Raw genomic sequence first — 12,374 nt, 5'->3', positions numbered from 1 at the left:
CACCTTTTAGTTATTTTTATTGTGAGTTTAGTGAAAACTGCTTTCTGTGATAGTCTGTTGAATTAATGTTTCTATTTTTGCTCAGAAGGTAGTCTGAGTAATGTGAAAATTTCTCCATAATCCATATGCTTTTTTATCTTGTTGCTAACTAATCTAACACAATCCTTTTCTTTATAAAAAAAGTTCTGTATCTTCTTGTCTCCTTTTTTTTAATCTATTTTTATTTTATTTTTATAAATGAAATAAACACTACCAACAATATAATCAAAATCTTCAGTTTCCAACATTACAGTATTCTAAGAAAAAGAAAAAAGGGAGGATAGCAAAAGAAGAAAGAGAAAGAAAAAAAAAGAAAAAAACTTCAATAAGAACAAACCATACAGCCTTATAGCACAGAAATGGAAGCAAACAATCCATTTCCATTGGCCATAAATTACCGTTCAGTTAATGCGTATTAATAAACATTAAAGGTTTAGCCAACAAGGAATAATAATAATAATCCCATAATGATGATAATAATAATGATGATGAGGGGGGAAGAAGTTTAAGAAAAGGATAAAACTAGGAACAAATCATGTGTATATTTTAAGTAATACCATATCTAAAGATGTATTTATATGTGTATACATACATACACACGCAAATATGTGCTTTATTACAATATAACATAAAAAAGAGGAGAAAGAAGAAAAGAAACATGCAAACATTTATTTTGGCATATTGCTTAGAAATCTTATCAGCTAAAGCCCAAGCAACACTTCAAAAGATCAGTAAAAATGGCTTTGTTCCAACTCCAGAGGCTGAGAGAGTTGGTCCCCTTAATTTAGTTTTAATACCAAATAAAATGCTTCTGCAGCATCAGGATCCAAAAATCTTTTCATCTGGCCTTCAGAAAGAATACAAAATGTAGCTGGATATTTAATATGATATTGCAGGTTAATTTGCTTTGCTAAACTTCTTGCCTTGGTGAATTGCCTTCTTCTGTCAGCGATTTCTTTAGTATAATCATGAAAGAGCATAATCTTGTCATTTGCTGGTCCCCACCGGAGCTCATCTCGTTCTCTTACCAGACGCATAAGGTAATTTTTTGTGGAGACTACTGAAAATTGAACAATAACAGTCCCAAAAGTCCCTTTAGTGCCACGTATTGAACCAGGAACATGATATGCATGCTCAGTATCAAGTAAAAAATCAGATGGTAAAGCAAATAGCTCATGCAAAAGTTTATCCATAAATTCAGCCAAACCTATATCAGTAGCTACATCTTTAATACCAAGGATACGTAGATTCGCTCTGTGTGTGAAGGCCTCCAGTTGAGAGATTCAAGCAGACAAAACATTGTGAGACGCTTTCATAGCCATTTCAACCCGATCTTCAAGATCATTAACCTTCGCTTCCATCTTTTGAAAAGAGATATTAATTAAATCTAGAGCCCCCTGAAGGGCAGCAGTTGAGTCCTGAAGTGTTTCAAGTTTCTTTGACTGCTCTGGTAGCTGAGAAGATATAGTTTTTATCAAAGCAAGCAACTCCTCTTCTTCTCTGGCATTTCTAAAAACCTTTGCCGAGGGAGCAATTGGGGGGGTAGGTAGCGTTCCCAAGCCTTTCATTTTTTCCTTTGGTACTGCCATCCTACACTTTCCAAACCACAACAAGCAAGTATAATTGCAGAAACAAAAAAGCAAACACGCAGATTTAATTACAGGTCCTCAGATATTGCTGGCAGTTTAAATTCAGAAATACTATTTGGAGCCGTTTGTCCTTGTATCTCCTAATTGATAGGAGTTTCAAACAGTATTCAGTAGATGACACTCCGGGGTCTATTCTTAGATTTCAGCCCCTCTGTTCCTTCACAGAAGCAGCTGTTCTTCCAATATTTCATCCAGATGGTACTGTAAGCTTCCCCTTTTAATTCCAGGGGAAGATAAAAAGGTTTCTCAACCTTTTCCCAGCTGTTTGAGATAAGCAACCTGCGGAACTCCGCAAGTCACTGCCGGACGCCATGGCTCCAAGCGGATGTCGAGTATCTTCTTGTCTCTTGTCTAAAGATTGTTGAGCAAATACCATCAGTTCCTCAGATATTGGGAATTTTCCAGTCATTAACAAATATGCATTCTGTTAAGCTTGGCTAAGCTGCTGATGATCGTCAGGTCATCAAGTACAGTCTCTGTTACAGCCAACAATTAGACTTCTGCTTACATTCTACACCTCCAACCTTTTTTTTTGGGGGGGGGGGGGTAGGTGCAGTCCTGCCTTGAACCTGACCCAGTTCACACGACATGGCAGGTTATTGTAGGTTAAATAACCCAGAATGAGCTGTGGCATGTGCAGCCACCATTTTGAATATGCAACATCCATTTGGGGGTTGCACTCTGTCTTGCACACCCAACCACCGTGGGTTATTCGAGGCTTAAAAAATACCCTCGCTTAATAGTTGATCAGTAGTAGGGTTATGTGAGGGTTGCTTAACCCTCGAATAATCCAAAGTGGCCAGGTTTGCACAACACGGCATATTCAAAATGGCAGCTGCACATGCCTTGGCTCATCATGGGTTAAATAACCCAGAGTTGACTGGTCATGTCTTGTGAACTGGCCAATTGTCAAGGATAAGAAAAGAACATTTCTTAACTATGTAAAAGCAATACTGAAATCCCAGTTGTGTGTAAAGAACACCAATACCTAAAGTATGCATTTACACCAGTTTCACCCATATAATAATATTCATAAGAACTTAAGGTCATACCAAGGGTCCATCTGACGAAGGGTCCATCTAGTCCAGCATTCTGTTCACACAGTGGCCAACCAGCTCCCTGTGAGAAACCCACAAATAGTACATGAGTGCAATAGCACCCTCCCACTCATGTTCTCCAGTGACTTCATTCAGCTGGAATGACACATTCTGTGCTTGTATTTAAATTCTGGCAATCTGAGATCAGGGGAAGGGATCTAAGGCAGGAGGGCCATACAGTTATAAAAAATGAAGTAATGAATTACTGTTTAAATAGTGGGATTAATAAGTACTGTTGGAGTAAAAATGCAAAGATCAATTTTCCATCCAATACACCACTGTACTCCTTTTATGTTGTGGCTTCATGTGTATTGGAAATAATGTACAACATTGAAGAAATTTTACACTGCGATCTTAAGAATATATTGTCTTGGAGTCTGAGGATTTCCTTGGCAGATGGACTTTCGCTATTAAAAGCATGTGCACCACAGCAGTCTCAGAGTCTCCATTCTAAAGCAAGGAATTCTAAAGCTACATTGGCTGTTCTTCCTGCTTCAAGCTGTTCATCGAACAACTTTGCTTCACCAATTATAGTGACCTTCATATTTTTATTTGCCACTAAAATGTATTCATTGAAAATTTTGGCAGAGCTGTGGAAATTTCCATATTGTCATGCTATAAGTCTGTAGTAAGTCTTTGTGTTCAACCAAAGCAGGGTAGGCCCAGCTAGGGATGTACGAAAGTCACTTACCTTTTCGAAGGGTGACATTCGTGGTGGGGGGGAGACGCTCCGTCCCTCCCCCCTGAAATTCTGTCCGGCCGGCTCAACTCCGCAGGGATTCTGCAGAGCCGCCAGCCGGCTCCGCCAGTGGCCGGACATCCGGCTGCTGGCTAGCAGGGACACAAACGGCGGCGGCCATAGCCGCCGCCGTTTGCGTCCCTGCAGTCAGCTGTGATAGGCTACGTAAATGTTTACGTAGCCTCCCATGGCTGATTTAAAAGAAGAAGAAAAATGCGCGTACACAAATGGTGTTTTTTAAAAATCTAGCCGTGATAGGCTACGTAAATCTTTACGTAGCCTATCACATTTTTTTTTTTTTAACTGGAAATAGCGGCAGCGGCAGCCGGTCAGAAGCCGCTGCCGAACCGCTGCCAGGAAGATCCACCCAAGGTAAGTCCCGTCCGGGGGGGGGGGGGCAGATCGTTCCGCCACCGATTTTGGGGGGCTGAATGCACTGGCATTCGGCCTCCCCGAGATTCGTGGCGAAATTCTCTGACATCCCTAGGCCCAGCATATAGTATCCATGCGTTGTGATTTTCTAATGAATAATATAACTCGTATGTACTGACTTTGCATTGTAACAATTCATTTGTTCATCTAAAAGGCATTATGTATTGGCATTTTATCACTAGTTTGTCAGCAGAGATATTCAGCTCATTGAACAAATGAGGGACATTCCTACTTTCTTAAAAACATCGCTTATTGATTGGTTGGAGCTCTGTTTTTTTTCATACACCTGGAACTCCCATAAGGATATCTAAGGCAATGAGCAATCAAAGGAATCTGAAAAATTAATAGATGTTCGCCAGTCTTTATGTAAGCTTGGTAAAATAAAAAATATTGGCCAGAATCCACCATCCTTCTCCATGTACAAGTGGAAAGCACTTCCATGCGTGCACAGGCAAGGGATTGCGGTTGATATTTCTTTCCAATGAAAGCACTCCTGGTATCATTTTGGGCCATTCCAGACTGATCCTGACCCGGGGGGAAGGGGGCTAGAAGGGGGAGAACTAAAAAGCTCTCGTGTTCAAATATACTTCATGGCACTTTGAGTCCTGGCTATAATACTTACTGAAGGATTAGGAAGTTTTATATGAACCAGCAAGTATGGAGAAAAAACATAATTTAGGTAGACCTTTGGTTTTGCTTATGATTTGTCAAACATATTCAGCTCTTCAGCAGACATAATGTATATTGGACAGAACCCAAATTAAATTAACAAAGTAAAGTTACCTTAAACAGATTGAACTGCATTAAATGTGAGATTTTCAGAATCTTACAGAAGGAAGTCAAACCAATAACATTCAAATTGAAGAAACAGTATATTTTCTCCGTCACTTTTGAAAACCACACATTTGAAGCAGTGGCATTCTAGAATCATAAATTAAAACAAATGCAAAGTTCACTTGCACTTTGAATAGTACTTTCCTTTGTTATATTTACTTAGATGTACTGTAGTCTGCCACACCCTGAAGATTCAGAGCAGGTAATAGTTAATGCATAAAATGTAAGGAATGGCACCTTCTTGCCTCAGTCCACCAAGAGAGACTCACTCATAAGTACATAATAACATAAGAAGAGCCATGCTGGATCAGACCAAGGGTCCATCTAGTCCAGCATTCTCTCACACAGCGGCCAACCAGCTGCCCATGGGAAGTAGGCTTCCATACCCAGGATTCCCTCATGGATTAGGAGTTACACATGCAGGTTCCTATATTGATGCAGTTTTCCATTGTACTTCAGGGTGTGGATTCTATACATGTTGCAATGCAGATTTTTGGGTGTGTATATCCAGTTGCTGTTTCAGGCTGCTAGACAAGCACATACATGTTAGTCCTGAATTAGGGCCTCTAGGTTTTTCTGTATTTGTAGATTTGTTCTAGAAACAAATACCTTGAGCTTCTGGTTGTCTTCCTGATACAGAACAGTACTACGGGTGCTTCTCTTTCCTTCTCATATATGTGTATATTTTAAAAATACACGTGTATATTAATTATTTTGAATCATTAAGGTAGCTCACCAAAGCAATTTACTGAACTTGGCTCAGTCATTTACCCTTGTGCAGACTTAATACGTAATAGGAGGTTTTCAATCCAAGTGTGTCAGACACAATGCTAAGATTTACTTAGTTCAATGGCAAATTTGCCACTTACTTGCTTTCTTTGATGTGGATTAAACCTATAGAAGGTCAAACATCATCATGAATAATACTAACAACAGCAATAACAGTAACATTTCTATACTGTCCAGTAGCCAAAGCTCTCTGGGTGGTTTACAAAAGCTTAAAAGCTTAAAATACAATATTGAAAACATAGGGTGATTAAGGGCCGAATGATATATTATGTGGGAGATCTGTGCTTAGATTTCACAAAATCGTTTTCTTTTCCTAAAAGTAGCTAATGGGCCCCGGATGGAGCTGCAATTTTGTTTTTAAAAATCTTTTTATCTGCAACATTGAGCTGCAGTTAACTCTTTCTCCCTGTGCAGTTCCCTGGGAACTGCTAGGCATAATGTGTAAACATACAGGCACTTATATATCCCCTGTGTGTTTTTCCCTCTGCAGTTAACAGCAGCTCCTGTGGAAACAGTTTGCATTGGGGAATCAGCCTGAGGGGAAAGGGTTAACTCCCCTCACCTCCAGATTGGGGCCCCTAGCATGGCTTGCTTTTAGGAGAAGAAAGAATTAGATGATCCAATCTTAGATTTGATCCTAAGCAATACAGTGAGGAAATTATATGTGGCTGTTATTATAGATGTCAGTCTGTCTGAAAAGTAATCAGGCTAGATTCAGTCTTTTTTGTGAATGGTGTGAGTATAGCTAGGAAAAGTAATATTACTATTTATAAGCAAAGTATGGGATTTCTGTCAATTCATAAGCTTAAGGATACTATTATTTCTAGTGCTACCTTTCAGAATGGTGGTCGTACGTTTGCTACTACTTAACCACCAGTGGTCAATATGATTAAACAGTAGTTTAATTCAGTAGTTTCTGTTGTCTCTTTAAAAGTACTTTTGAATTTATTTTGTATTCTAATAGTTAGTGTGCCAAAATACTTTTTTGCCAGTGTTTACAAATATAAATCAAATATACTAATAGCCCATTATTGCCTTCTAGCAAGACCAACGACCCCTCTTTCTGTAGGTACCTTAGTGCCTCCCCCAAGACCGACTTCCAGACCAAAGTTGACTACAGGGAAACTCAGTGGAATTAATGAAATTGTAGGTGCATTCTGGTTTTAGTGAGCTTTATATATATTATAGGCTTGTACACTCGAATGTATGCATTAATGCTTTTTAATGTCGTTTTAAGCCAAGGCCATTTAGCCCTCCTTTGACCTCCAATTCCAGCCCACCTCCTTCAGCTCCTTTGGCACGTGCAGAGAGTTCCTCCTCAATATCATCTTCTACTTCATTAAGTGCAGCAAATACACCCACAGTTGGTAAGTCACAGTCTGCCAGTAACCCCATTGTAACATCTAAATCTTCTATAGCTTTTGAAAACAGGATATACATGCTATTTATAAATTATTATGGGATATGTGAAAGAATTTGTTTACTTAGAGAATGTGAGCTACTTTGAAAAGTATCCCCTTACCATCTTACAAGATAATTGTCACAGCACCATGCACACAGAATACAACTTGCATGCTTGGAATGATAGGATCCATTTAGTAGAATTTTGGACACACCCACAAATTTATATTATTTTTCCTTCAAATGGAATATTTACATGATACAAACCCATAAAGCTGCCATTGGGCTGTTTGCATGTAATGATGGCAAATCATGGGTTAATTAACCCACAGTTTGCCTTGGCACATGCTGGGCATGTTCCGTAGCCTTTTTGAACATTCAGTCCCTGATTTGGCCAATCAGGTGTTGTTACATGGCATCCGAACCCAGACACTATGAGGGTATGCAGACAATCACAAGGGGAAAAGAAGCCTTCGTGGCTTCTCCCTGTGTGTGCTCCTGTGCTTCATACCCACCATACAAACCCTACTGCAAGTCATGGGTTGTAGTGTGGGTACAAAGCTTCCCTCACTGCTCTGCATGCCAGGTTCAGACAACACACCAACCCATGCTGCAGCGCAGGTAATTATGTAAACGGTAGACGTGCGGGTGAGAGAGGAGAAGCCATGAAGGCTTGTTTTTCCCCCATGATCATCCAAACCTGGACTATAGGTTAATTGTGGGTTAAACAAACAGTTAACCATGGGTTAAACAAACAGTTAACCTAACTATAAATTGTAAGTGAATTGTGTTTCATACAAGTATATAGTAGATATCCTTTGATATGACATGATATTAAAAAAAATTGTATGTTTGCAATATCTTTCCAGTGCAATATTTTAAAATCTGCAGCACCTAACGTGTGTTCTTTGAAGTTTCTTAGGTTTCAAGTTAATAGCGAATGTCTTATGAAAATTATAGATGAAGTCATCCATATTTGAAGTTGCTACTATTGGAAATGAAGCTTATAGACTATATGTATTCTAGGAATTTCGCGTGGCCCTAGCCCTGTCAGCCTTGGAAACCAGGACACATTGCCTGTTGCAGTAGCCCTTACTGAGTCTGTTAATGCCTACTTCAAAGGAGCAGATCCCACAAAGTTAGTGAAATAATTACTTGTTTTGAATTACTGATGAAAGTAGGAATCATGTTGTTGGACAACTACTGTGTCTTGAGCTCGCATCAATTTCGCTATACTTGTACTTGCATTATACTTGCTAAACCATTCTTTAGGCCAGGTGTCCCCAACCTTTTTGGTCCTGTGGGCACATTTGGGAATTTAAGAAACTGCTGTGGGCACCACCAGAAAATGTCTCCCACGGAGAACGTGGCTAGACAGATAATGGCTGCCTTGGGGACCTGGCTTGTCAAAAGACAAGTAATTCACTGAAGTAACTGAGTTCAAGCAGAGGAAGGGTCTGAACTCCAAAGCCAATCCACATATTTGGCCCCACAGAAGCACAACAAAATATCCATTTAAGATTGCAATTCTATGCATGCTTACATGGAATTACTTCTGAGTAGGTCTACGTAGGACTGTTCTGCTCATCCTTTACACACACACACACACACACACACACACACACCTTTCCCCAGCCCCAAAGAAAAGGAAAATGCCCCCCAGTCCCAAGAGGAAAGAAAAGGTTTTCCCTACCTCAACCCTAGTTCAGCCACTCCATTTCCCACCTCAATTATCGACCTCTGACATCAGAGCCCCCACCTTGGTTGTGGTGTGTGTGTGTATGTGTGTGAAGAGCGAGAGAAGGTACTGGGAAGGGAGAGAAAAAGAGCAAGCCTAGGGGCTGGGAGGAGGAAGAAATAGCGAGAGAGGGGGAGAAAGAGCAAAGGCCAAGAGCGGGGAGAAATCGAGGTAAAAAGATGTGGGAGGAGAAATAGCGAAGCTAGAGGCTGGGAGGGAAGAAGAAAGAGCAAGGCATAGGGGAGAGAGCAAGGCTGGGGGTGGGGGAGAAATAGCAAGGTAAAGAGGTGGGAGAGAAATAGCGAGGCTAGTGACTGGGAGTGGAGAGAAACTGAGATAAAGGGTTGAGTGGGAGAGAGAGCGAGGCTAGAGGCTAGGAAGGGAGAGAAAGAAGGCTATGCACGGAGGAGTGAGAAATAGCAAGGAAAGGGGCTGGGGAGAGAGAGAAAGCAAGGCTAGAGGCTGGGAGTGGAGAAAGAGAGATCAAAGGGGAGAGGTGTGTGTGGGCAAAAGAAGATTGGGTGGGGTCAGGAAGCAAGTCTTTCCTTCTTACCCACTGAACAGCTGATCAGGTTCAGGAACCAGTAGGTTCAAGAACAAGAAGGAGAATCTGGTGCCCTAGCATTTTTCAAGGTTTTTATTAAAAGAAATTTTTGAAGGGGGCATCGAGTGGAGAGCTTTGTGGTTGCCGTTGGAGTTCCCTATCGGAAACTATGCTGTAGGGCTTTCAGCCTGATTTTCAAAAATGTTATTATTTATGTTTATTTGGTTATTTAGTTTGGGTTGGATACCAAGAAAAGTACATGGAAGAGGGTCAACAGAAGATGGTTTCACCCCCTTTCTGTTTCTGGTGTACACTTCCCCCATCTGAATAGCTTTTCCTGAGGGTTGCGGGAAGCCTGATGAATGGGGGTGGACTATGATGGTGGGGAGGACAGGGATCCCCCAAAGTTGGGTGGAGGCAACCTCTGTGAGTGGAGCCCCAGCCTCGTGTGCTATAACCCACATCCAAAAAAAGATGACATCTGGAGCAGGGTTTCACTGACTGATCTTAAAACTTAAAGAAGATGGAATTCATAAGGCACTCCCTAAGTTACACAGGACTGTTGCTGTTCAGGGTTGCCTGTTGCAGGCTCAGACTTAAAATCATGTTATAAATTAGAAGGCATAAAGTAAGTCCCATTGAACTTGGTGGGGCTGTTTGCATGACACAACAGCCCACCGTGGGTTATTTAACCCATTGTGAGGCTGCGGCTCATGCTGCTGCCATATTGAATATGCATCCCCCACTTGTGTCATTCAAATCCAGCAAGCATGGGTTATGCAAAGGTTAAACATTCCTCGTGTAACCCATGGTCTGTTTTAGGGTTATGTATGGGTTGTTTAACTTTCACATAACCCATGCTTGCCAGGTTCACATGACACGACAATCCGGGCACTATGGCTCATCCAAATCCAGTCAATGGAACTTTCTTCTGAAGAGTCCTGTATGGGATTGCACTGTTAGTGAATTAAATGTCAGCTAATATTTGTTTACAGTTAAAATGTATTCTAAATCAAGTTGCACACATTTTTATAGAATGTAACATGCACCAAATAACTTGTAAAAGTAATGTTCATATTTTTGTATGTTTCTCTAGATGTATTGTGAAGATCACTGGTGATATGACAGTCTCATTCCCAAGTGGAATTATTAAAGTCTTCACCAGCAATCCATCTCCAGCTGTGCTCTGCTTCAGGGTAAAAAACACAAGCAAACTAGAGCAGATTCTTCCAAATGCACAACTTGTATACAGGTTTTGTATTTTTTTTTATCTAATAGCAAACCATGTCTTTTGTTGCATTACTACTTTCTATATGCCTTCTCTCACTTTATTAAGATGTATTGTACATGTTCTGCTTGTTTTCATTTTCAGCTTGCTCATTTCAATGCTAGTAATACATTTACAAATTAATCTTTTTATTAGAGAATGTATGGATTCAACATGCTAAGAGAAAGGAAAGCAGCACATATCCTTCCTGGGAGACATGGGTACATGTATAGGAGAGTCTGGTGGGCAACAATAACAGTTTGTATATAGTATGATATGCAAGTCCTTCCTGGGGTGAAGAACTGAAAAAGCCTAAGGATTCAGGTCAGGGTAGTAAATGTCCAAAGATAGTTGGGCCAGGTCAGTCTTTTTCCACTTTTTCCAGCTTTTGATTATGGATCCTCTGCAGCAGATATATTTCTCATTAACTCTGGGGGATCCTCTTAGGTTGTTCTCTGTGGTGGTTACTGGTGTGTCTGGTCACTCTGTTTGCAAGGTGGTGTTTGGCATGTAGGCATGGTGAATAGAAAGCGCAAGATTTCATACAGAGTACATTGTGAATGAATAGAGGATAGGATGCTTGGGAGCATCAGGTATCCAAGTCCTGATGGTAGATATGAAACAGTGTATTTGGTGCGGAGTCTGTGGTTAGGGAGCAGGACAATGCTCGGGCTCTTCTTGTGGGCAGTGGTGGTGCATCCTTTGGGTGTCTCCAGCTTCTCACCAGTAAGCTTCCATGTTTCCATTGGAGTTCAGCTACAACAAACTACCAAAATAGCCTAATTTTAAACCCTATAAACAGTTGTCAAGTACCATGATATTTGAAAGGAGATACCAGTAAATACATTTCTTTCTGTATAATTACAAGCAAAACATAATTTTCCAAAAACAAGTTTCAAGGCAGTCACATGCTATTTCTTCTCACAAGCCAAGAAAAGTATAAACAAAAAAGTTAAAACTATAGTTGAATTACATGAAATTACATGGCCTTGTAGACCCCTTCCAACCCTACTATTCTATGAAAAGGGACGTAATTAGGATTCTTATCTGAACTGTCTTTATAATCAGTTTATTGGGCCTGTTAATGCAATGGGCACAAGCTCCATGTGTCATACTGCTTGTACACAGTGGCTCACCATGTACATGACTGCCACAATGTTGTTTGTCTCCACATTGCCACAAAACTTTCCTGTTGTCTGTAGTGGCATGAATCCACACAGCAAACCATTGCACAAGTTGCAAAGGTAATCAGAGTATGATAATCTTTATATCATGTTTGGGAGCACTTTCGAGGTAAGATCTTGGATAATGTTTTGGTTGGTGGGCTGGCCATGGGTTTTCCTTTCAGCACAATAATGCTCAACTATTTCATGGGTAACAGATGTGTCTTTATCCTGGGACATTTGTGCTCTGTCCCGTGTTACAATATAAGTAAACATCCAGCTACCTTGTACAGCAGCCGCTGTGTAAAATGAAATACTGAGTACAGAGTCGTAGAGGTGATACATTGCCACATAATTTTTACCATTGCACTTGAAAATTATTATATATTTACTTCATTATCCATCTTCATTATCAGATTTTAAAAGTTTTCAAACTAGCATATAATAATACTTAACATTTATAAAGTGTTTTCAAACATTCAGCATGCTTTGTATACACTGTGTCATAATCCGTATGACATTATGCCCGTATCAGAGATGGGGAGCTGAGGCAGAGAGAGCAACATGCCTAAGGTAACGCAGTGAGTTCATGGCAGACTATAGAAAGAAACCAGGTGTAAAACAGATCTCCTGTGTGTAGTTTGCATGCAGGAGCATACCTTTTGGCTCCATCCCCTTATCC

The 12,374-nt window shown here is 40.4% G+C and overlaps 1 protein-coding gene across 6 annotated transcripts in view; it reads left to right on the top strand.

Moving 5' to 3' along the window:
- The window catches only part of FCHO2 (FCH and mu domain containing endocytic adaptor 2), a 106,370-nt gene that overhangs the window by 79,297 nt on the left and 14,699 nt on the right, over nt 1-12,374 (top strand). For all 6 annotated transcript variants that reach the window (XM_084833504.1, XM_084833501.1, XM_084833503.1 and 3 more), the window contains 4 exons: nt 6,622-6,725; nt 6,817-6,946; nt 8,007-8,118; nt 10,359-10,514. In XM_084833504.1, coding sequence (XP_084689630.1) covers nt 6,622-6,725; nt 6,817-6,946; nt 8,007-8,118; nt 10,359-10,514 — 502 coding nt within the window. The remainder of the gene's footprint in view (nt 1-6,621; nt 6,726-6,816; nt 6,947-8,006; nt 8,119-10,358; nt 10,515-12,374) is intronic.

The sequence above is a fragment of the Heloderma suspectum genome, chromosome 2, assembly GCF_057233095.1.
Source record: "Heloderma suspectum isolate Gila_16-S chromosome 2, 16-S_ref, whole genome shotgun sequence".
NCBI lineage: Eukaryota > Metazoa > Chordata > Lepidosauria > Squamata > Helodermatidae > Heloderma > Heloderma suspectum.
The sequence above is the reverse complement of the archived record's forward strand: the minus strand, read 5'-3'. Positions and strand labels throughout refer to the sequence as shown.